This window comes from Alternaria atra (assembly GCF_907166805.1).
Source record: "Alternaria atra isolate CS162 genome assembly, contig: 21, whole genome shotgun sequence".
NCBI lineage: Eukaryota > Fungi > Ascomycota > Dothideomycetes > Pleosporales > Pleosporaceae > Alternaria > Alternaria atra.
The window spans coordinates 1,943,825-1,967,804 of record NW_025091319.1 but is presented as its reverse complement, the minus strand read 5'-3'; the positions used below and the strand labels follow the sequence as shown (position 1 = coordinate 1,967,804).

Here is a 23,980-nt window from a genome sequence, read left to right as displayed (position 1 = left end):
TATACGTGCACACGCTATGACTGCTGATCTCATCTCTTGTCCGCCCAAGGTGCCCTCGTATTCTGCTGTGCATTCTGCACATCACCAGCATTCCCTCTTGCCCACGGCGCCGTAGTGCTACCCCCCGCCGGCGGTGGAGCAGGCGTTCTACTCGCCCAAGGCGCTTTTGTAGGTTGGTTTGGACCACTAGGTACACCCGCCCCCGCACCACCAGCCCACGGTACCGCAGTTGCAGCAGGCATGCCACTGCCTGCCCCCCTAGCACCAGCAACAGCCCAGGGCGCAGCAGTTCCAACCATTCCACCAGGCATACCTCCCCTCGCCGCACCACCCGCTGGCTCAGCCATCGGATCCCGCAACGCAGGCTGTGGACCCGGTCGAGCAGTCGGTGCCGTAGTAGACGGAGTATTTGATTTAGGTTGGTTGGCAGTGTGAACGCTTGCTTGAATTGTTTTTGCGTTTGGATCGGCGGAGAAGGAGAACAAAGAGCCGAAGGGGAAGTGTTGCACAACGGGGAACTTGGAGAGGACTTCTGCGTTGTACATTTTTATCATTCCCTATGGGGTTTATGTTAGTCTAATAGATTGAGGGGGGAGGGAAAGATAGGGAGTGGAGGATATGTGAAGGGAGAATGTATGATGTAAACCCACCTTATTGATCTTGGCCCATCCTGCTTTCACGCCAGAGACATCGTAGAGAATATTGCTGTGTTCCCAGAACGGACCTTTCTTCACATCATAGATGAAGCCGATAGCGCTGAAATACATGTTCCGTGTGCGCTCGCGGGCTACGGCGGGGGCTTTGGCCACGTCGCCTGGGCTCGGAGCAGTCGACAACGAACCTTCTGCCGCAACATCTGCAGGCGTGACGATAGCAGGAGAAAACTGCGCGCTACCGAATATGTACGGTACGAAAGAATGGTCATCTAGTCCCCATACGCCATGCGAGCCTGCAGGCTCTAGTGTGTACGTCAAGATGAGTCGACGTATCAAAGCGAGATACGGTTCAATAACTCCAAGAACTATACCGCGTTCTTGCTCGCCATCTTCCGAGTGAGGAAAAGCACCAAGTTTCCAGAGACAGCCAAGGAAAGCAAGGAAACTGAGCTCATGACCTGTGCCATAATCTAGGCGTTGAGAACTACCGAAACTGCCGATGAGATAGGCTTCTAGTTCGCTTTTCGCCGAGACATCGGATGACGACTTGAAGCCTAGGACTTCGTCTGGTAGATACTGATCTAAGAGTCCCGAAACACGTTCCCGGACAATGTCATACCAGGTTCTGAAGCTTACGTTTCCGAAGCGACGAGGTCCAGGGTCTGGTGGTGCTTCATCGATGATGGCAGTTAAGGTGTTGAGGAGCTTGGCCAGGTTTGCAACAACGGGGGGATGGGGGACATCTGGGTCGTTCAGCCTCCATTCCTTGACCGAATCCGTGCCATTTCCCTGCTCTTTAGATTCTTTAATCCTCCGGGGTATCATCGCTGTGTTGAGTTGGAAGATGAAAGTCATGATATCGGCATAGGCTCTGCTTGCCAGGAAGAATGTGACGTCGTCGCCATCGTGGATACGTTTCGCAGGTATTTGGAAACTGTGCGATGCATCTTTGCTAAGCACTTCTAGCACGGGTGCTTTGGATGGATTCGATGACATGGCGGGATGAGGTGTGGTGATAGTTTGTGGTTTATCGATAGTGGGCAGGGACGATCTCATGTGATAACGTGTTTTGGACCCACTTTCGCGCCCGGCGTTCCAGCCTTCTCTTGCTTTTGAGGGTGGGGATGACTTCACTCCCCCACATCACCGACATTCACTAGGACGAACGCGCTAGCATTCTTAAACGCTCATTCATGGCGCGGCTGAAAAATGCGCCAAAGCATGAAGGCAAGTTGTATCGCGGCTTCGAACGCATGGTGTGGTAGAGCTGGCGTGTATACACAGAATGCGCGAAGCTTTCCAATATTCCCACCAGCTATACAGTCAAATCTGAAGTTACCATCCGACTTCTCATGAGCTAACATTGATAACGTAGTTCGCAAGCCCTCCTCACCCTCCTCTGACGACGAAGCCGCGACCCAACAGCTCCTCACCGAATCCCACTCTCCACTCGCAGACCTACCCCCACCGTCCGCAGTGCTTGGCGCAAACCTCCTCAATGCAGCGCGCATGAATCCTCCGAGTGGTATTCCAGAATGGATGGTGCGCAAACATGGGCCGGGCAAGCTCAAGCGGGTTAGCATGAAGAGGGATGATAGCTCAAAACAGAATCTCGCGATAAGAGGAGACCCGTACGAGATTGAACTGAGCCCTGAGAAAGGCAGATATGCTTTGCCCGAGAAGGTCAATCACAAGCCATTGAAGATTCTTAACAAGAAGAAAGGGAGGAAACGGATAGTGGAGGGGGCAAGTAAGGTTCCTGTGGCTTCGTCGGAGCTTCCAGTGCACGATAAAGGTGGGCAGGATGTGAATCCTGAAGAACTGGTGGGGAATTTAGCTTTGACAGAGGATCTAGACTCAGCAGAACCTGACATACGTTCCCCGCCGCCTGAACTCGCCGCGCCAGGAAACGATGCGGTTGCCGTCGATGATACTCGCCAGGAGACACCCCTCAGTATAGGCGACATACCTACTGATGCACCAGAGGATCGTGCCGATACACAAGTAACATCGAAACGGAAGTCGGAGTCGGACCACAGTGAAGACGGGCCTACCAAGTTTCAGAGAGAACAGAGGACGACGGTCGGCGACTCAATCTCATCGAGGAAGAACCATCCGCAGGTACAGGTCACAGTACGGCGGAAGTCGCAAGAGAAGAAAGCGACCAAACCGACAGGACACGACAATGGCATTCGAGGGACACAGGAAGAGGATTCATGTCTAGAACTTGCGACACAAAAAGCAAAGTCTCGAAGAAAACGTATTAATGATACTACCGGGATCAGTCAGCAGCTACCAGCCAAAAAGCGGGGGTCCCAGGGCCGCGCAGAATCTTCCAGGAAAGCCCCGGAAACAGCTGAAGCCGTGGCCACCGAGACTGCGCCTGTCATCAGCGAGTCCGAGCACGGGTCAGACGAAGAGGGGTCCGGAAGCGTTGCCGACGACGATGATAAGATTGTGCGTCCTACAGGACAGCCTGGGAGTATCGAAACTGTGTTCGAGTTCCTCAACCTCGAGGCGCGATCACAAAAGTGCCGAACCAAAGTAGCTACCTCCATCAGGCGTATGTGCAACATGTACAGCGCCCATCTTCAGGATAGGCATCTGTCAATAGACACAGTCCTTGAAGAGACCAACGGACTACAAGAGACGCTCAGGCAGATCAGTACCAGTGTCCAAGAGAAGGACCGGCGCGCCTTCAAAGGTGACGCGTATGGCCATGTTTTCCGGGCCCTTACAGTATACCTTGAAGGATTGTACAATTGGCTACACGAATATGGCGGTACGGTGACTGTGTCTTTGAAAGCTATGCGAATACTTTCCACCCTGATACACCAAATATTGGCGTTCAAAGACACGATCACGGGTTGGGATGTTTCAGTGCCTCAACACTTCAAGGGCGATAGGATCATCAAGGACGTTGATATCGGTCTTATTGCCCATCTTCGACACGTATACAAGACGTATCGCAAACGCTTGAGTAGGCTTGAAGCCGCGGAGCAATATCGCGAGCAGCAAGCGGACTTCGAACGCAAAATGAAAGAAAAGGAGGAAGATGAAGACCGTAAAGCCAAATCTGTTGAGGCTCGAGCGGAGCGGTGGAAACGTTGGCAAGATCTACATATCAAGCGCATGCTTTGTGAGCCTGACGCACGAAGAAGACGAAGGCTGGCCATCACAAGACTTGAAGTCTTGGAAGAGAGAGATGCCAATGGTATCGTCTTTGAGCGGCTGCCGGTCTTCAAGTCTCGGTCTGCTCCTCCGCATCGTCAAGCTTCGACGTTGGACGACGATCCAGAGTGGACTGAACAGGAAGAGACTGCTCTGCTCGACGGCTTAAAACATTATGCTGGTATGTCTCGTTTTCTCTGTTTTATTCTCTGATTCTAATACTGATCGTCGTTATAGGTTCCCAAGTCTTCGAGAAGATCTTCACAACGTATTGTCGGCCTAATTCGTCTTACCCACTCGGCGGCCATCTGCGTGAACGCAGCGTCGCAGAAATTGTCACAAGAGCAGCGCAGTTTCGCTCAGACTTGCAGAAGTTGTATCGAGAGAACGGTTGGGAATTTGAGGACTGGATTACTAAGATTCCTGTATTGCCCTAGGTATGGACCTCTCAATCGTCGGTTCATATTTATTCGTCGTGATGGCTGCATTTCTTTGGCCATGACGAAGACACAGCCTGTCCTGAAACTATCTTTCTTGTTGTCTGATTTTTCATGATACCCTTTGTATGCGTTCGCTTATGATGGTAACGCAAATTATCTTATTGGAGCGCATGTCTTCGTACGCACAGTCTGGGGACTACGTAGGTCTCCACCCGCCCAAGTTCCGACATTTCGTTCGCACATTCTGCTGTATTCTATATGTATGATCACTCTAAGTTGTCTCGCCCGATAGGGGTTTTTTTTTGCTCCGATTACTTCCCTTGTATACTTATTGAAAGGGCTGTTTCATTTTTCTGCCGATGGGATAGATGGCCTGCAATCCCGAAGCGTGAATGTCTAATGAGCGAAAGCTCAATCGCCGACCAGCAGGTATAAATCACGGAACAGGTAACTCGCCTCCACAAAAGATGATCTCGTTCCAACTACAACCCAACCAATGTTCCAGTCACGAAACCAGTTCCGAAGCACGTTCACCACTGAATCAGCGCACACGCCCCTCTACCGATACAAACCCACTCCCTCACTATCAAAATCCTTGAAATTTTCACACCCGCTCCTCTCTCTCCTGACTTCACCAACTTACCTCCCGTTCCTCACACACCACAACCAGCCATCTTGAACTAAAATAAATCGTACACATCCGCACACTCGCATTCACGATGTCAGCTACTACAACGTTTGCCGCCGCAGCTAAGACGCCCTACTCAGAGGCGGCTAGTCTTGAACACTACAACAGCAAGATGTTGAAGGAACTCAAGGTCCTGGCAAAATTGCATGGTATTTCTGATGCTGGTGAACCGCGGGATGTCGTCGCGCATTTGATGGAGAAAGATAGGGAGAACAGTACTTGGCCTGGTATGTACGACGAACCCAACAAGAAGGATGGCGAAAGCTCGGGTATCACGCCGGCTAAGAAGGTCTCGAAGAAGACTGAGACGCCTTCTGAGACCAAGATCATCGTTGGGAAAAAATCGAATAATGCTTCCACTGCGACCGTCTCCAACAAAAACACTGCCACAACTTCAATAGGCAGTATAACCTCGACGGGCTCCAATAACAATACAGCTACTTCCATGCCCCAGTTGGCAAAGGAGTGGGATGAACTATGGGGTCCGCCTTACGCTCTCGCCAAGCCCGCTACCAGCGATTCGAGGTCCCAAGGCACATCTGTGACTACTGCTGAATCCACACCCACTCGTTCCAAGCCGCTTGTCTCTCCCATAACTTCGGTTTCTTCCACTTCGTCGGATTCAAATCGGTATAATGTTCTCGTTACTGATGAGACGGAGGTTCGTGAGCCAGAGGGAAAGGAGGGCGAGGAGGTGAATGAGGAGGAGATCCCTCCTATGGAGGAGGTTACGAAGAAGGCACTGTCTGTGCACCAGAAGTGGGTGGACTCTTACACAATCATAGAGGAGGAAAAGGAAGAGGAAAGGGCAGCTCTGGCCAACTTGGCCACCAACAATAACGTCGATGCTGGGGAAAAGACAAAGAAGAATAAGAAGCGTGGCAAGGAGGGCGGAAAGAAGGTCAACAGGGACAAGAAGGATGCTCCCCAGTCCGCTGAAATTGAAGCTAACACGACCGAGGCATTGACGTCAGGAGCTGCTTCTACTTTGGAGCAGGCCGAGGGTATCCCATTGCCAGTCTCGCCGGCCAGACCTGAGCCGACTGAGGCCACTACGGAGCATGCGATTGATGTCTCTGGTCCGGTATCCATTTTTGAAGAGAACAATGGTGCCATCGTTGAACCCTCGCCGTCGGTCGCACCTACAGAGGTGGATGAGTGGGTTAATGAACAAATCGATCTTCATGAGTCTATGCCCACTGTCACCAAGGACATGCAAGACTCTCCTCCGTCTATCGGGATCCCAGCTCCAGAGCAACCTCCCGCCTCCCCAATCGCCATAACAGCATCTGAGCCGGCAGCAAAGCCGCCCAAGAAAGCCACTGCCCAGAACTTTCACGTCGCCCCTCCCCTATCGCCACCGTCTACCCAGACCGCCTCAGCCCCCACGCCCATTAAGACTAACACCCAAAGGCGCAATGAGAAGCGTAAGGGAAACAAGCAGGTGGCATCGTCAAACATGTACAACGTCCTTATTCCGGATGAACTCGCGGGTGATTCCACGCCAAATTCATCTAACACAAAGGAGAATAACAACGGCAACAGCGGCGAGGGTGCTGCTCCAGCAGCCAAGAAGGATAAGCGTGGCGCAAAAGGCGGCAAGAAGGCGCAAGCGCAGAAGAAGAACCAATTTGTGCCTGTCGTTGAGACTACTGCTTCTCCTGTCGTTCTGGCTGCCGTTGCAGCCAAGGTTGAGCTGGTGCATGTGGTTTTGGTGGTCGCTTTGGCAATTCTTGCTGGGGCTTTTGGGGCTTGGGTCAAAGGCTAATGGGGTTGTGCAAGGATTATGAGAATGCGATTTGTCTCTTAGCGGCATCGATAGGAGTGTTTGAGGATGTTGTGTAGAAGACCACGATCTGATGTCACACCGAGCATTCAGGTGTTTGGGAGATTATACCTATAAGGACGTAGTAATTACATTGACGTTTCTGATGATTCACACGTGCATCGCATATCTATGCTCAAGATTACTGGCAATGAACGGTTGCAAGAAGAAGGAAGTCGAATCAAGCATGTGTGAAATTTTAGCGAGGCTTGCGCGAATAATCCGAAAGGGTAGTTGAGTTTTCTTGACGTAAAGTCTTCCATTCTTGGACCCGGGCTGGATGAGATGGCTACGGCTGAATAGAAGGCACTAGCACGTCGTGGGCCTTTTGCGGTCATTTGGGGTACCGTAGACACTACACCGTATAATCAAGGTTGTCGACGCAGGGTCATCTCGCAAGTCGAGCAACCTGAATAGCGACGGGACTTACGTACAACGACGTCTGCGACACCACAAGCGAAGCCCACGAGTTAACCATGTGAAATGAATATCCCCACAGCGCAAGGAAGTGCGCACCTGCATACACGTAGGCCCACCGACCAATAATAAGCCGCCGTGCAACGGGAGGGTCCGCGCTAGTCTGTAGCCAGAAGGCTTGTAGGAAGGCTCGCACTCCGTGACTACGACATCATCACAATGCGCGAATTATCCCCCCTTGGCGCACACAGGCAAAGCAAGTAAATTGTAACCAACGCAACTTTCACGTGCGGTATATCTGCCGCAATAGGGCAAAAGTAGGCCCATAATGACTGCCCAGATGTGGCTGAGCAGCACGCTGATCGTATGGGAGATAAATGCCTCATACAAACATTATCCTTTGTGACCAGCCCGCATTACATTACACTGCGTTTTTACCCTGAGCTTCTACCCCTCCTGAGACATTTTCCCATTCTTTGGTAAACGAACTTTGTGCTTGAGTTCCTTTCCCTCCTCTCCTGTCACACCGTTTGTTCGCTTATTCGCTCTGCGTATCGTTGCTGTGCATATACGGAAATCCCTCAGTTTCATTATTGCAAGTTGACTGGGTAGGGAGAAGTGACAATTATGTGGAAGCCACCCATCAATTTCATTACGCTGCACTGTAAGTTTTACATGCAGATGCGAACCTGGTTCGGAGGAAGGGGCACAGCTAACGGCATGTAGATGCGTACATTCTCAGTTTTGGGATTCTGGCTTTGATCATCATATATCCTTATGGCAACCTTTCGGTTATAGATGCGTATTACTTTGGTGTCAGCGCGTCGACTGAATCTGGTTTGAACCCGTGAGTCTGCTGGCATGTAGTAGATTGGCTGACGTGCTGACTATACATTAGTGTTGATCTCAAGGCTCTCAAGACGTATCAACAGATTTTCGTTTACATCACACCTATTGTTACAAATCTGGGCTTCATCAATGTTCTTGTCGTTGTTGTGCGACTACGTTGGTTCAGTCAGAAGCTGAAGGGGATTAGTATGTTGAACGTCGTCGTAGCTTTGCATGCAAAGCTAAATGGTGAACAGCAGCGGCACACACGAGGCCAAGGAGCTCCCGCCAGTCTGTCAACCAGGGCCAGACAACCACCCATACTTCCGATACACGAGAACTTGAGGCAGGCCTCACTGGCGAGACTGTCTCTGAGAAGAAGCCCGTTCCCACTATAGAGACTTCAAACAGTGAAGCTCCCGCTGCTCGCATCACGTTTGCGCCAGATCCTAGGCACACCAATAATGAGAAGGGCGCTTTATATATCCCTGGCCCGCGAGAATGTGAGAATGGCCAACCCATTACTTCGGTGTCCGATGATGAGGATGAAGACCGTATCAAACCCGTCGCGGAGTCAAGCTATACACGACGACGCAACAGGTCAGAGACTAGAAGCATGAACACTAGAACCCTGAGCAAGGCTACCTCCGTGGACCGCGCTGTGTCATCTATATTCGTGCTCGGAAGTACCGCAAGCGCTCATCGTCGTAGTGAAGATAAGCCGAGAAGGGAACCTACCATTGATTTGGCTTCCATGAGCCGAGAAGAGCTGGGTGGTATTGAGTACCGTGCGTTACAAGTTTTGCTCAAGGTCGCGATTGGATACTTCGTCGGCCTACATACACTGGGGGTCGTTTGTTTACTCCCATGGATTCATACTGCACCTGCGAAGTATCAAGACTACCTTGCCTCACAAGGCCAAGATAAGACCTGGTGGGCGTTCTATTCCGCGCAAACCATGGTCGACAACCTCGGTCTGACGCTCACGCCCGACAGTATGATAACTTTCCGAGACGCAACCTGGCCCATGCTAGTAATGTCCTTCCTCGCCTTCGCTGGTAACACCTTCTATCCCGTCTTTCTCCGCCTCCTCATCTGGATCATCTACAAAGTCGCTCCCGTCACCTCCTCCCTCAAAGAGTCCCTCCAGTTCCTGCTCGACCATCCACGAAGATGCTACACACTGCTGTTCCCCAGCACCGCAACCTGGATCCTTGCCTCTATCCTCTTCGCCCTAAACTTCATCGACACCCTTCTCATCATTGTCCTCGATCTCGACAACCCAGAAGTGAACGTATTACCTGTTGGCGCTCGTATCCTCGCCGCTCTCTTCCAATCTGCATCGTCTCGCCACACGGGTACGTCGACGTTCAACCTCGCAGCTGTGAACCCAGCGGTGCAGTTCAGTCTCCTCGTTATGATGTACATTTCCATCTACCCGATTGCAATCAGTATCCGCATGAGCGAGAGCTACGAGGAGAAATCTGTGGGTATCTATGGTGTAGACGAGAATTTGGATGAGCAGAAGGGAAGCAAAACATATCTGATTAGTCATCTGAGGAACCAGCTGAGTTTCGATCTGTGGTATATTTTCTTGGGTGTATTTTGTATTTGTATTGCGGAGAGTGATCGGATCATGAGTCGGGAGGATTGGGTAAGTTTGATATCCCTTATGTCCAGTAAAGGTGATATGCTAACGCATCAACAGGCTTTCTCCGTTTTCGCTATCTTCTTCGAAGTCGTCTCTGCTTACGGCAATGTTGGTTTGTCGCTCGGTCACCCTTCCAATCTCACGTCACTATCCGGTCACTTCAGTACCTTTGGCAAACTAGTCATCTGCGCCATGATGCTGCGTGGTAGGCACAGGGGCCTGCCTTATGCGCTTGATCGGGCGATCAATTTGCCTCACGATCTTATTACCGATGATAGTGAGGGCGAGAAGTACAAAGATGAGGATGCGGCGACATCGCAGGGCGTGGATGAGAGTCGAGGGAGAAAGATGATTAAGAGCTTTACACAGTAAGATACATGAGTTGGGACTGAGCATTTTGATTGTACATATTAGGCTAGAAGGCGTTGCATCTAGAGAGACATGTTTCAAACGTATACGCACGTATGCATTACACTATGAAATAACTAGTATTACATCAAAATCACATTAAGTATGGCTAGCCTTTTTACGAGCTCAGTGTACTCTTGGTCTATCTACTGAAGAAGAGAAAGGAAAAGAACATTATACAGCAAACAACGGCGCACCAAAGACTTCCAAGCTCACACAAGTTCAAAAGTCGCTCCAGTTGAACCCACCGTCGCGAAAGTTCGAACCGATGTTAGGACGACGCTCACGACCCAGCATCGAACCATATTCACCGTCATTTCCCATACGACGCGGTGTAGTACCACCGCGAGTCGCGCTGCTACGGAAGAGACCGCCACCCGAGGTTGATGGACGTTCATATCCATCGCCACCACGGTCAATCTCAAATGAGGTAGACCGCGAAGTGTCACGCAAGCTTGTCGCATAAGACGGATGTGGCGCACGATTGGATATAGAACCGCCCACCCTGAACAAACCAGATGACGTGGATGGCTGTTCGAAACGAGACGTACCCAGTGGGCTCACTGAACGATGGTCGTCGTACGCGTGCTTGTGGGTAAAAGCACGAGGACGCTTGGAAGAGCGGATCCGGCTTACATCGCGATAATTGTACTGGAAATCACGGGATTGGCGCTGTGTATCGGCACGACCAAGGTATGAGCTACCAGACTCTGAACGACGTGGCTCTGTGATGTAGTCACCGTACGGCATGTCGAACGGTCCAGTTAGCCTACTAGAGCTGGATCCGCTATAGCTGTTGCGGCTTGAGGGCTCATATCCGTAGGCGCTATGGGTAGATCTACGCGAAGACCGGCTTGAGTCGAAGGTATCCCTGAAGAGGTTGCTGAAGGGTGCAGGCATATCGTTAAGTCGTGAAGTCGTTATGATAGAACAGGTTGTGGTATGCACTATTGCAGTCTACGAGTTGTTATGGTGGTATGAAACTATTAAGCGACAGTGAGAAATCTCTTGTAGTGGCACCCAAACCGAGCGCTGTAGCAAGACAGTGCCAGTGAGAGCATGGTGTTGATGAACTATATCATGAGTAACTGTGTCGTGAAGATGAACGCGCAGAGTAGTTTCCAGTAAATTTGTGTTGTGAATATATATCTGTAATGTGTAAAGATGTATATAGTGAATTCATGATGCCATCTAAGAAGTAGAAGTGGGAAGATGCGGTTTTAGTCATGAGGGAAGAGACGCTGTTTCATATAGGTTCGAGACAACAAACTATCTATCAGGTGAGTCAATATGTATTTCCTAAACATTGGAGAGTCTCTGATATAGCTATGGGTGTTAGCAAAAACCGCGATGGCGCTAGGTGAGGAACAGACGAGGGTTCGAATGGATGGGCGGGTTGACACGCTAGTCTCGAGGCGGTATGGTCTTTTCACCCCTCTACCCTTTCCACCTTCCATGCATCCCCCTTACACTGCATCATCGAAACAGACATTGAGCGTTCTTGCAAAGGTTCATAAATGTTTTCCTAAGCTATAAACGCCACGCAGTTTCGACATGTCCGGTATGGGGATCGCTGCCACCTTTATACAATCGCAAAGAAGCTCACATTGATGACGCGCTAAAGCCCCAGCAGCATGACAAGTATCAAATCTCATTTCAGACGCACCAAACTTCTACGTACATCATGACCAAAATCTGTGACCATACAAATAATACCTACGATCCATCCCGCTGTTCTTTGCCGCCTCCCGTCCTTAACGCCGCCTTCTTGTTTCCATATTCAAATTGCAACCTCGTCCAATGCAACATAAGCTCTGAAATTTTCTTTCTCTGCGCATATATGGCGATCCTAAGATCGAAGAGCGCGAGTTTCTGTTCTTCTGTGTATTCACCCGGCTCAATATCAAGGCTTTCATGAAGATCGGGTAGTGGATCTACGTACTCGAACCGTGACCAGGGTTTAACGATCGTCTGGAGTTGCTCTGGAGTTTTCGACCTCTCCCTACTTCGTGACCCGGCTAGCCGCCCTATCAGCTCCTCATGAGCCGCATTCGCACGGTACCGCGTTCCCTGATGTCTGGGAGGTAGTGTTGAATCTCGTGGTGGCTGCGACTTCCTTGGACAGTATCGTGAGCCCGGGTAATTGTTGTCTTGCTGGTGATCGGTTAGAGCTTCATTGCGTCGCCGCGGTGGATGCTGCTGTGGATTGGACGCATGGCCGCTCTCATATCTATCCTCACCCTGTTTTCATGAAAGAGATCTACCGTCCCTCCCTGTGTGCTGGGACACCCTGCGTAATAGGACGCGAACATCATTTTCGCATCCTAACCCTCCTTCTCCTCTGTACTTAGAGTTGCAGTTAGCGTCTTCTTATTCTTCAGAGATTTAAGCTTAGAACTGGAGCCAACAGCAGCAACATTATAACGATGCTAATCATGTTGTTAATCGTTCCGTTTACCGCGTATAACCCCGCTCTACCTTCACACCCCTACACAGCCGCAGTTGTGGACGAATCTTCAAATGTCGGTGCATTGAGATAATAGCCTTGCCAAGTTAGATTATTATCCTCAATTCAGAAGTTACTTATCTATCTGAGTGTAGTTGCAATGTAAGTTTCTCAGCGCTGAGAGGCAGATTTAGTGTCTTGGCAGAACGCTTAGTGCGCTTATGTAACTCTGTATTAAACTCTCTGCACTATGCTAGAAACGATCGAGCTGTGGCGTTCTTCTACAATTGTCTAGCTTGTATCACGTGCTATTTATTTTGGGCACATCCTCCGGGGTTTCTGCGGTATGTCACGTGCGGCGGGCTATCCTCGCGTGGGGCTCCAGGCGCCCCAGTTGGGATCGATTCCTTGTGATGCCGAATCCCACATCGGCATGTACCCTAGTGCCGAAAGTTGCCGGTCATTTGCTTCTTAAGCACGTTGTGATGATATCTGCGTATTGCGCTGTGGTTCAAGATTGTTAATTAAGGCAACACATTTTCGGCGCACCCCAAACGCTATTCGGCGCGCCCCTACTCTAACTTCTTTGTTTCAAGAGATAAAGACTAACTTTATATCGCGATATTATAGAGAATAGCTAGACAAATAAGTCTCTAATAGAGGTCTAAGCTTTATCTGTCAAGAACGCAGCCCTGCACCACTACGCCATGCAACCAAAAAGGTACGTATGATCAGTGAACTACTGATCAGGGTGCAGGATAGTATATATCGTCAGCCAGGCCTGACATTATCTCTTATTCTTAAGAAGATAGAGGGGAGAAAACTAAGGATTTTGCTAGTAAAACGTACCTCTATCTTCTTCTACAAGAAAATTTCTTAAAGTTAAGTATTTTACTTAGCTTTGCTCGACAAAGTTACTTAGTATCTCTAAGGAATAAAAGGTTATGTTTGGTGTACTATGTATGGAGGGATGCGCCGAATAGTGTTTGGGGTGCGCCGAAAATGTTTTGCCTTAATTAATGCTTGTACTGTGCTGTTATCAGACAAAGCCGCGCCTTGCTAACTAGTTTGGATGTAGTGTTCATTCGTATCGGTAGAGACTTGACGTTGACTCATCACCGCTGATATCTGGTTATCGTTGGACAAGGATATGCAATTCATGCTTGAGTCAGAGCTGTGTTGTTCTGCAGAGCCTTTCCCTTGTTTATAAAGATCAGTTCGTGATAGGTATGTTTGCACACACACACACACACACACACACACACACACACACACACACACACACACACACACACACACACACAAGTCGAGCTACGAACCAAATTTGAGCACGTCTACGATTATGGGAAACATGTACGACACCATCCGACTGCCCAAGGATACTGATGGTACGATTCTCAACGCCCTCGCTACTAAGTTCCGCGCATTCAAGCTCCATGCACTCAAAGTCGCCCCGGAAGCTTTTCCAGCAGAATTTGACAGCGAATCTCGGCTTCCACAATCGACATGGGTTAGCAGGATTACCGAACCAAGCACGACGATCTTGATCTGCGTCGCGACTGCAAAAGACAAGGACAAGGAACCATCAATGTCTGGCGACAGGCAGTTAAGAATCTTGCTAGACGGCGAGTGGACAGGAACGTTTACCATGATTGGCCCAGTCTCGCGCGACGACTACATCTGGCCTAAGTCCGGTCAACCAGAACCAGGTCCCGAAGGATCAGAGACCCGTTGGCAACTTACAAGTCTTTTCACGCTGCCTGCGTATCGAGGCCATGGTATCGCGAAACGGCTTACCGAAGCAGCAATCAAATTTGGAAAACTTGCATCAGATGAGATGGGCAGAGCATCCGAGAGAGATCTTCGGACGCGTATTAGGCTTGTCGTACACCCTGAGAATACAGGCGTTGTCAAGATGTATGAGAAATTTGGATTCGTAGATAGCGCAAGGATGACAGTAGCAGAAGCTTGTATTGCTAATGGAGCTGCGGACATAGTACCTAGGTATGCTGATCCGAAGAAGTGGCATACTAGGTTTGGTGTTGCTATGGAGATCCTAGTTTAGTCAAGAATTAGGTGTACATACAGGGAATTTGTTGAAGTTCGCACGTGGGCTAGCAAAAATTGGTTTCCGAAGCTTAAAGACGTCTTCAAAACAAGAGGCTTTATGTAGATTAACATGCCGTATAGCAGAGCACGATAACTCCATTTACACGACTATCTTACACTATAGTCTTATAGCCTATGAAAGATAAGCAGGTCTTACAGTGCTAGCGAGTTTGAGTAGTACGAGTAGAGCGCTGGCGTAGATATTCACGGATGGAGGAGATTGGCAAATTGCTTTGCGTACCGGATCGTAATATGTTCCGTAGGTCTCTGGAGAAGAGGCCTCGCACAGCCACAAGTCTATCAGCCACTCCAAGTAAATTACCCCACGACGACTACGTGGGCTGTGCCGGGGTATTTAGCATTAGCCGAGGTCTTAATCAGTGGTGGCGACCTTGCATAATTTGGGCGCCACAACGGACAGAAGGCTGATTATAACTAACTAGATGAACAGCAGGTGCTCAAGATAGTGTACAACTGCTTGATAATTTCGGTGAGCAACAAAATGTCTATAGTGGTGCTACAACGAAGAGTTATTGTCATAAGCGAAACAAAGGCTCACTGTAACAAACGCATAAAGGCACTAATACGAATGTAATTTTTAGGTAGGAGGAGTCTGAAATGTTTATTAAAAGCAACAGCACCTATCTCAAACATAAAAAAGACAAGTATGAAAGTGTGCGCAGATACTGAATTGCTCAAAGCGAAAGTACCCCGCATTTGTCCTATTACGGCGGGTGTCCTAGCACGCAGGGAGGGACGTTATTTCGGCTCCTCGATAGTGCAAAACAACTATTCGCACGGTCACAATATCTCATCATGCGTTCACGATATCTCATCGCGGGTTCATGCGACCTATCCCTAGAAAGTCTGTCTACTTCGGCTTCATCATCACCCCCGTGTTGTGGCTGGTTGCACAGAGAAGCCTTCCCGTGCTCGTCATCCTCATGCCGCCCCTTCTCACGCATCCTTTTTCCAAGGGGCCTCTCTTCAGACGCCGAGGGACGACGTCGGTTCCGAGATTTCGGCAGAGGGCCATTCCTTCCCCAATCAAATCTGCCCGTATGTCTTGGATGCACACTCCGAGAAGAGAACGATAAAGCCTCATCGTCCATGAAGCCTCCCGCGACCGAGCATGGCGCATCGCGCCTGTGATCACGCATGTTATGTCCCGATCCCTTACAAAGCCCGCGATCAAGCTCTTCCAGCCCAGAGTCAAAGACAACGGGGTTCGTCTTACTTACAGCCGGGTCTTGACGCGGTCTGAGAGCTTTGTCAGAGGGAAGTGGAGGTACGTCTCTCAACGATTTTGATGCAGTAGACTGTGTCGTTGCCGCTGGCTTCACGGGCTCTTTGTGTCGTAAAGAGTGAGGCTTATTGTACCGCCCAGTAGGGTTCGATGGAGTTGCTGATGCTATTCATGCTCTGACCTCCTCAAGTGTTCCCTCGTTAGCTTTCTGGAAGTTTTCGATTATTGCCGCTGCGTCTATAGTCCTCGGTTTCCGTACCCGAGGACGACTTTCGTCGCCGTTCTGGTCTTTGCGAGAACGTTTTACGAGGGGTCGTGCGGTTGTCTCGCCGCCTCCAAAAGGTCTTTTTATAGTTCTAGTTGGGGTCGCTGAGTCAAATGGCTGCGGTTTACCTGGCGTGGGAGTAACGCGTAAAAAGCCATTCTTCTCCTGGCGCGACGGCCCTGCAGTTGGCTGTTGTTTACCTGTCATGGCAAGCCGGTGGTAGGGATTATGGAGCTTGGTATTGAAGAGAGATGAGCAAAAACTATTATAATTCTCTATCGGAACGGAATCTGATACTCTCTCACTTACTATGTATGTATAAATCTTTGTTCACTACACGCTTTACGCAGATAAATGCTCACTCTCTTTGAGCCCCTGTCTCGGCGACTTCAACACTAAGAGCAACAAAGACTCCATTAAACTTACCGCGCATGATTATTTCATATTCGAGATGAAGCCCTCAACTTAACCAAGCAAGAGTCGTGAATGTAGTAGCATGATGGGCTTGTCAACACTAAAGGTGATCACCACACTACAACATGGCGTCGCTAAACCCTTCTTTGTCTTCCATATGTCCTATTATCATGGTCGTCCCTCAGCCTCGATTTTGGAAACAAGTTATGGACGCTGTCCACAAGATGCCGACGGGCAGACTACTTTCAAGAGAGCCTTACCTACTAACACCGGGCAACAAGCATGCGTGCCGTATGCAGTGATGACCAACAAGGATCACCACCCCATATATCCACTGTGAACACGTCGAGCCTTCTACGCTATGAAGATCTCTCGCCGCATACATACGGTTTATATGCGAGATTTATATGTTGTGATAGGTGTGACAGCAGCTGAGGCCGCCACGACGAGAAGCGCAAGTCGGTTAGTAAACTACTAGCTCGCATACTACTGTCAGAACAAAGCCCTGCACCCCTACGCTATGCAACCAAAAAGGTACGTATGATCCGTGAACTACTGATCATGGTGCAGGATAGTATATATCGTCAGCTAGGCCTGACACTTTTAACTTGCATTTTGTGCCATGAATATAGTTTGTCTTTGGATTCGGTGTCCGGAATATGCAGTTAAGGAGGGTCCTTTATTGCGAATTGTGCATCTGCTTCATAAGCATCTAGAAACAGACAAGACCACAGCGATGGTTTATTTAGTGAGAATTCGTGTTTTGAGACCATGGCGAAAATCCGATACGCTCTTTTCCGTTGCGATTTCGGTATAGAGTAACGAACCTGCCTATATCAACAACTGTTTGCACGTTTCTGAATGTTTGAACAAAAGTTTCATGGGCGTGGATTTGCCGGAACCTAGCTTTCCCGCAACGTGGAATATTCCATAGCCACTATGTAGCCAAGAAAGGTACAGTTTGCGCGCGTTGGTTGCTAAAGTAGATTCATCGACGTCTGCATCGTGTTCCATAATCCATCCGAAAGTTTCGTTGTGCTTTTTTTGTATAGTGCCATCTCTATCGTGCGTTCCCTCACATGCGAGCTTTTCGAGCAAGCCGCGGGCTATGACTGCGTCTTTGGCTAGATCCGTCAAGCCGAGAAGTCCCTTGATCTGATCCTGGGCCTCAACGCTGGAGAATCAGCACATGTGCCTCGGCGGATCTGCTCGATTTGTCGCGGCAGCGCTTGCAAAATGGCTTGATTCGATTGCGCAAGATCCCCCAGAGCCTAGAGCTGCGCTTGTACTTTCGAACTATACACGTATCAGAGTACCCAAACATATTGTTCTGATTTTGACTAATCTGGTCAGTCTGTTGAAGTGCAAATGCAGCTGACCACGACAATTCGCCAGCTTCTGTTCAAGTTCCCTCTTCTCCTCCTTGTGCTTGAAATTCTTGAACGCGGATATCGTAATTCGACGCGTAGAGTTTGACTTAGTTGGCACAATCTTGTTCAGAAGGCGAAGTATCTGTTCTGATAGTTGGCAACACTCTTGAGCCAATCGACGGAGGCCTCGTTCGTCGTCGCTCTTCGCTTCTGTTGTAGGTGGATCCAGCCGCATAGTCAGATCGCGTATCTCGGTGGCGATCCCCTCCAGGCTCTTGTTCTCCTTCGTCACAACATTGGCCGAGGTTTGCGTCTCTCTTACAGAGCTGATGAGCTTTCCGCCGAGGTCGACGAACTGTACAATGTTGGCAATCAACCCCATCGTTGTCAAGACTTCCATGATGGATGCTGAGTGGCGTTCGAACTTCCATGTGGTGTTTGGTATTGGTATACTTGAGATGGGGCACGGAAATCTCGCCAGGCAACCCCTCATTACCACCTAAGACGAGACTCTGCCACACTCATGCAGTCGTCCAATGTATGCGCGGTAATAGACGCTGTGTACGGAACCCTGTACCCGTATGGGGACGCATCGGAAAAGTGTGAGGGGTGTAGATAGGGAGTTCAGACTGCAAATAGAACGGAAAGGTACGAAGAAGCTCCAAACACCAATCCCAGAGATATTCGCTACCTTCTCTTGCTTGTAGTGACTTACGCATATCGGCAATGTATCCTTTACAGGGCATTTTGGTTTTGCGTACAACTTATCAAAAGCGAGCGTCTTTGTCCCACCTTTGACCCTGTGTGTGGTCGCGACATCATTTTCGCTGCTCTGCCTGTAACGTGACGTGAAGCATCACAAGAGTTCTCAGTATTACCGGGTGCTGGGTGAAGTACGTGATGAAAAAGCCCTCTGTGCGCACTAAAAATCTGCTCGTTGGGAAGCCTTCTGGTCCGTTATGGCCGTTCCTCGCGCATGTGCATAGTCTATACATGTCTCCAGATTTCTCACCTATGGTATCCTCCTAAGCATGGTCATCTTGCCGGCGGCGTTACCAGCCCACCGCACTCCTTCGCCTGGGTATCTTCCTCCTGCCTTTCAATCCTTCGTGCCTTGGCTCCAATCGCACCGCCAGGGTGATTCGTCCTAAACACAGCCTTCGTCTCATCTTGATGTAGTGCTTCCGCGACAGTCAATGCCAGCATATCGCCCACAGCAATTGTGACAGTTGTGCTTGTGGTTGGCGCGCACACACCAAACGAGACCTCCTCCAACTCGTGTATGGGTGCGGGCAGCAGTATGGAGTTTGGCCGATCGTCGAGGAGAGGGCAGTCTGAGGGTTTGGTATGTGATGTGATGGCGAGTATGGGCGTGTGGGAGGGTATGTGCTCGAGGAGGGCCATGAGCTCTGCCGTCTTGCCAGAGTAGGATATGAACATGATTGCGTCGTTCTACTCCACGTCAGTATAGTCCTCATACCATGGGCCTTGGGATGATAACTCACCTTCCTGATGTCACCGAGATCCCCATGCAGTGCCTCAGCAGCGTGCATGAAGGAGCTCGCTATGCCCAGACTCTTCATCGTGGCAACCATCTTGCGCCCCACTAACCCGCTCTTGCCCACTCCGCATATTATAAGCTTGCCGCCTGTCTGGTTGACCTTTGTTATGACTTCGACGGCGTGTAGGAGACCATCGCGCGCCACATGATCTGATTCGTATAAGAAGGTGACTTGCGACAAGGCAGTAGCAGCGGTGGAAAGGACGTTGACGGCGCGCGAGAGAAGATGTGATCCTTCTGGATCGTTTGCGGCTAGCGGCGGGGTAAGTGGTTGTGTATCTGAGCCCGCTCGTTTTCTCTTCAGTGAGGCTGGCGGGGAAGATGTGCGTGATAGTGGAGTGGTATCAAATGTCGCGGTCATGTTGCTGTGAATTGTGAGAGATCGGCGAACGTGAACGCAGGGTCGACTACTATATCAACAAGTCCCTGGCGATCTATGCGACAGGTCTACACATGCGCGATCTAGATTAGCCTTCCTCGGGCAGCATCGGAGGCGGATCCCAGTTTAGTAGGCGTAATACACTTATCGATGCAGCATCTCGATGCGACACCAGAACCAGATGGAGTTCCAGCAGAAGACCGACCGCTCCTCCGTCATGGTAATTCGTCACATGCCGGCATCCAACAGGATCCAGCCCTCGTCTGCATACTAGGAAGATACCAGAAGGCCGAGGGCGCGAACCAGACCCTTGTTGTAGTAGTCTGTGTTGATAAAGAAAAATGGATGGCGATATTGGCGCTAAGGAGATGACATGCATGCAGCATGGACCGGACACTAGTCCGGAAGCAAAGAGAGCCGTTGTCATCAATCGAGACCAACCATTAAACCACGTTTCTCGCACTGTAGCGTCTGATCGTGGGAAATAGTCGTCCATGTTAAGGCAGGGAACTACATACGCACGTAGGCGGCAGCCGGTAGGTCCCGCTATGCTGAGGGCGGAGCGGCCTCGGCGAGTTTTGCTCTGCGGGACCCCATACAAACCAACCCCTCCTCCACCCCATCGAGCTTTGCCATGCCCAATTCCTTCCTGTACAGCGCTTGCGCTTGCTCACTACCGGTTAAGAGGACCATAAACCGGAGGTTTTCCATGCCGATGCAGATCTCGCGACAACATGCGATAAGCCATTTGCCGATTCCATGGCCTTGTTGTTCGGGGACGATGTAGACGTCGGTGAGGTAAGCGAGCGTGGTGTAGTCGGTAATCATGCGCGCCATCCCGATAGGCGTTTTGACCTCATTCGAGACGGTATATAGGCCGAGTGTGAGACTGTTGTCTAGCATGGTGGACATGGCTGTCGAAGAGAGCGGTTTCGCCCAGAACATTGCCTCTGTTGCGAAGGCTGTTTGAACAAATCCATGTGGAAGAAGCGACCGATCGGAAGATATAAGGTAGGTAGCCGAGCCGATAGTGCGCTGCCATTGGAAGATTTTTTGGTCCATTTTTTACTTCACTTCACGATACGGTGAGTGTGGTTGCAGGCAAAGGTGAGTAGCTTCCTTATATATCTTTGAGTCACCAAGTTCTCCGTCGGAGATATTGGCGATCACGCGCCGTAGACGCCGATACCATCAAACTACCGACAGCATGACGACTTTACCTCGACCTTCGAAGTTGGATCTAGAACAATACATGACTACCAAAACATCGAACACGCGACCGCATGATATCAAAACGATGAGCACGAGAAAGAGAAGAAGACGGATCATATGGAGTACACCAGCTCATACACATCATTTACCAATGCTTAGCGAGTGCAATGTACCACTTACATGTTTAGAGACACGAGCTTGGTGCTCTCCAGAGCAACCGTTTACTTTACGCCAGATAAACGCTCAGCTCTACCACTGCTCGACCAATCCTCAATCGACCCTGCAATCCTGTTATTCAACATTTGCAACGAGCAAGACAACATGACTCAAGTATTCCAATTAGTTCGTGACGCTGTTCACGTGTAAGTCTTTCAAATAGCATAGGATAATGAAGACTAACATAAAAGCAGCGTGCTCAAGAAAATCGACCTCACCCATCATGTTCTGCAACAGGATGGCACAGTGCTCACGGTATCTAACGTCTTTCTTCTGGAGGATGCGTAGTCAGCGGCTAAAGACCTCGTCGAAGACCAAATCGATATCTATGCACAGCAGTCGTGTCGGGCATTATATGCTGCGATGCAAAGTACACTTCCCAGAGAGCTTCAGGATATGATCTACGATCACGTCTCATCGTCCATATCTATGACGATGCACTTAACGTCGATGACGGATCATACAGAGATGAAATCGCGCAGATGGTCGAGGACAGTGGATATGCGCACATGTGCAGCGAGGACTTTGTCGAAATGGCTACCATGGGCGAGTTCGCCCGACGTTGGTATACCAAAGTCAAACTTGATCTGTATCTGACCCCCACGTAGGTCTATATAGGGTTCAGTTTCGATCTCCGGGGTCTCAGTCTCTCCATCGAAAGTCTACTGAGCTACATTGAGGTTGAGGTGTTCGAAGATTCCTGCGAAGATAACATTACTCCGCTCCAACGATCCCTCTTCAATCTCACGCCCCGCGCGACGATTATCTTCCACCTGCGAACAGATATGGAAGACGTCGATGAATCCTACGACTGGACCGACCGCATGGACATTCTCGCAGATCGAGTGAGCACGCTGTTTCCCCTGATGCTGAACCTGATCGAAGCTGACTATATTTTGTGGGGGTCACCGGATCACTATGCATACTATCGCATTACTCCGGCCACCCTTAAGAAAAAGAACGTGAAGAGAAGGTTCCACGAACATGCCCTCTGGTGGGAATGTAAGTTTGCTTTGGCCAGTATTCATGAGCCATGTTGACGAATACCAGGAGAGTAGTGCGATAAATCTGATGACTACGTTGTACGAGTTTCCATTCTGATGCATTTGCGCGTTCTCTGCTGCACCAATACGGTGACGGGGAACAGGCGAAGAAACCGGATGAATGCCGTCGTCAGATATAGTTTGTCACCAAGCAGTTATGACCTGCCTTTGTTGCTCGTGCTTCTCAGAGCTAATAGATCCTAAAAGTGCCCTGTATATGTACCTTGGTTTCGCAGTTATGTTGCATTCCAGACGATGTTGCCAAGACACTAAATCCATGTCAGACCTCGTTCCTTACCTCAACCCGTCCCACATGACAAACATCTGCGTCACAATGAGTTCAACCAGCAGCGAATCAACCGATCCAACATCGTATACGCCTGATGTAGACGGTGGCTACATCCGCCAGTAAGTGCTAGACCAACCAACTTGCAGAAGCCTACATACTCAGAAACTGAGGCCAGTCTGTGCTGGAATTGACGCAGTATCAGCCAAACTACAGGTATTAGCTAATAGGATGACGGAACTCTTAGGAAGCTGAAGCTCATCAAGCATGTGATGGATCGAGGAATGCCTGGTCTTCCTGAAATCGAGGACATATGGTTGCTAAGACCTGAACTCCACGCACTGAACAACATCCCGACACACGTGGCCCACTGGAATATGGTGAAGGCTAGCCTTCAAGCTTCCAAGGAGCACTTCCCTCAGGAATTTCGCACCTATATCACAAGCATCTTCGCTACTCTTTGCTGTCGAATATGTAGAGACATGCAAGAGAAATTACCCCGCGAGCTTCAAGACAAGATACATGCGTTCATATTGGATGGCCCTTACGCATAGATTGATGGAGAAATTTTCATGCCCATTGGAAAGACCAATTGGTCAGGTCCTCCAACACTAGACAAAGCGGATCATCTAAGAAACGAGCAATTTGCCGACCCTATCACGCTTCACGAGCTATTCCGCGTCTGGTACATCTCGCGTGACTTCTATTTGAACGGCGACGTCAATGTGCTCGTAAAGCTGATGGGCTGCGAAGTCTGGGGTCATTGCCTTCCCATTCACGACCTCGTGAAAAAAATATTATTACTATTTTACGGTCGGAAGACGAGCTCTTCGTTGAAGAGCATATGAAGATGGATCTGGAGACGCATTTGAAGACGGATCGGAGGACGAATCGGAAGACGGGCTCGCGGAAGACAAAGCTAGGGATTCGAATCTACATTTCTGTTACAACCAAGCGCTCATATCCACATGGTACTCAAAACCAGGAATTAACCGACCGACCACGAAAGTGCGCAGAGCACTGTCACAATATGGAGCATGATCTTTCTGTTGCTTGGTAGATTGGTTGATGCTGGATATCCAGCGACTACCAATGTGATGTACGATGTCGAGTTTGCTGTTGTCAAGGATGAGATTGACGAAGCGGCGTGGATGGGGAAGAATCTTGAAATCGCTGCTGTGAGTGGATACGTGCTATCCCGTCAGGCAAAACCAGTTGACAATGTGATGCAGGAACACAAGAAGAGAGGAGCCCTTCTCCAAAGAGACGCTGATAGTAGACGTCTTGAAGCACAGCGATGGCAAGGTCAGGCCATGATGTCTCGTCGTGCTGTGTGTGCCTAAGACAAC

The 23,980-nt window shown here is 49.7% G+C and overlaps 10 protein-coding genes across 10 annotated transcripts; 5 read left to right on the top strand and 5 right to left on the bottom strand.

Moving 5' to 3' along the window:
• Positions 1 to 29: 29 nt before the first annotated feature.
• On the bottom strand, positions 30 to 1,652 carry ALTATR162_LOCUS1070 (uncharacterized protein; the record flags this gene model as incomplete). The annotated part of the gene is made up of 2 exons (XM_043308665.1): positions 30 to 557; positions 651 to 1,652. 2 exons carry the CDS (start codon positions 1,650 to 1,652, stop codon positions 30 to 32), a joined length of 1,530 nt encoding a protein of 509 aa, XP_043164600.1.
• A 289-nt stretch (positions 1,653 to 1,941) lies between these two features.
• Positions 1,942 to 4,264, top strand: ALTATR162_LOCUS1069 (uncharacterized protein; the record flags this gene model as incomplete). The annotated part of the gene is made up of 5 exons (XM_043308664.1): positions 1,942 to 1,978; positions 2,032 to 2,451; positions 2,512 to 3,219; positions 3,271 to 4,008; positions 4,065 to 4,264. The coding sequence occupies 5 exons, from the start codon at positions 1,942 to 1,944 to the stop codon at positions 4,262 to 4,264; spliced, it is 2,103 nt and encodes a 700-aa protein (XP_043164599.1).
• Positions 4,265 to 4,986: 722 nt separating this feature from the next.
• Positions 4,987 to 6,723, top strand: ALTATR162_LOCUS1068 (uncharacterized protein; the record flags this gene model as incomplete). Its single annotated transcript, XM_043308663.1, has 1 exon — positions 4,987 to 6,723. The coding sequence occupies one exon, from the start codon at positions 4,987 to 4,989 to the stop codon at positions 6,721 to 6,723; it is 1,737 nt and encodes a 578-aa protein (XP_043164598.1).
• A 1,101-nt stretch (positions 6,724 to 7,824) lies between these two features.
• ALTATR162_LOCUS1067 (uncharacterized protein) lies at positions 7,825 to 10,048 on the top strand (the record flags this gene model as incomplete). The annotated part of the gene is made up of 5 exons (XM_043308662.1): positions 7,825 to 7,861; positions 7,924 to 8,044; positions 8,096 to 8,232; positions 8,283 to 9,679; positions 9,734 to 10,048. 5 exons carry the CDS (start codon positions 7,825 to 7,827, stop codon positions 10,046 to 10,048), a joined length of 2,007 nt encoding a protein of 668 aa, XP_043164597.1.
• A 258-nt stretch (positions 10,049 to 10,306) lies between these two features.
• On the bottom strand, positions 10,307 to 10,984 carry ALTATR162_LOCUS1066 (uncharacterized protein; the record flags this gene model as incomplete). Its single annotated transcript, XM_043308661.1, has 1 exon — positions 10,307 to 10,984. One exon carries the CDS (start codon positions 10,982 to 10,984, stop codon positions 10,307 to 10,309), a length of 678 nt encoding a protein of 225 aa, XP_043164596.1.
• A 2,897-nt stretch (positions 10,985 to 13,881) lies between these two features.
• On the top strand, positions 13,882 to 14,595 carry ALTATR162_LOCUS1065 (uncharacterized protein; the record flags this gene model as incomplete). The annotated part of the gene is made up of 1 exon (XM_043308660.1): positions 13,882 to 14,595. The coding sequence occupies one exon, from the start codon at positions 13,882 to 13,884 to the stop codon at positions 14,593 to 14,595; it is 714 nt and encodes a 237-aa protein (XP_043164595.1).
• Positions 14,596 to 17,860: 3,265 nt separating this feature from the next.
• On the bottom strand, positions 17,861 to 18,334 carry ALTATR162_LOCUS1064 (uncharacterized protein; the record flags this gene model as incomplete). The annotated part of the gene is made up of 1 exon (XM_043308659.1): positions 17,861 to 18,334. One exon carries the CDS (start codon positions 18,332 to 18,334, stop codon positions 17,861 to 17,863), a length of 474 nt encoding a protein of 157 aa, XP_043164594.1.
• Positions 18,335 to 18,969: 635 nt separating this feature from the next.
• ALTATR162_LOCUS1063 (uncharacterized protein) lies at positions 18,970 to 19,856 on the bottom strand (the record flags this gene model as incomplete). Its single annotated transcript, XM_043308658.1, has 2 exons — positions 18,970 to 19,386; positions 19,440 to 19,856. 2 exons carry the CDS (start codon positions 19,854 to 19,856, stop codon positions 18,970 to 18,972), a joined length of 834 nt encoding a protein of 277 aa, XP_043164593.1.
• Positions 19,857 to 20,420: 564 nt separating this feature from the next.
• ALTATR162_LOCUS1062 (uncharacterized protein) lies at positions 20,421 to 20,936 on the bottom strand (the record flags this gene model as incomplete). Its single annotated transcript, XM_043308657.1, has 1 exon — positions 20,421 to 20,936. One exon carries the CDS (start codon positions 20,934 to 20,936, stop codon positions 20,421 to 20,423), a length of 516 nt encoding a protein of 171 aa, XP_043164592.1.
• A 471-nt stretch (positions 20,937 to 21,407) lies between these two features.
• ALTATR162_LOCUS1061 (uncharacterized protein) lies at positions 21,408 to 23,974 on the top strand (the record flags this gene model as incomplete). The annotated part of the gene is made up of 8 exons (XM_043308656.1): positions 21,408 to 21,448; positions 21,497 to 21,557; positions 21,686 to 21,863; positions 21,921 to 22,304; positions 23,232 to 23,390; positions 23,453 to 23,639; positions 23,692 to 23,809; positions 23,864 to 23,974. The coding sequence occupies 8 exons, from the start codon at positions 21,408 to 21,410 to the stop codon at positions 23,972 to 23,974; spliced, it is 1,239 nt and encodes a 412-aa protein (XP_043164591.1).
• Between the last annotated feature and the right edge of the window lie 6 nt (positions 23,975 to 23,980).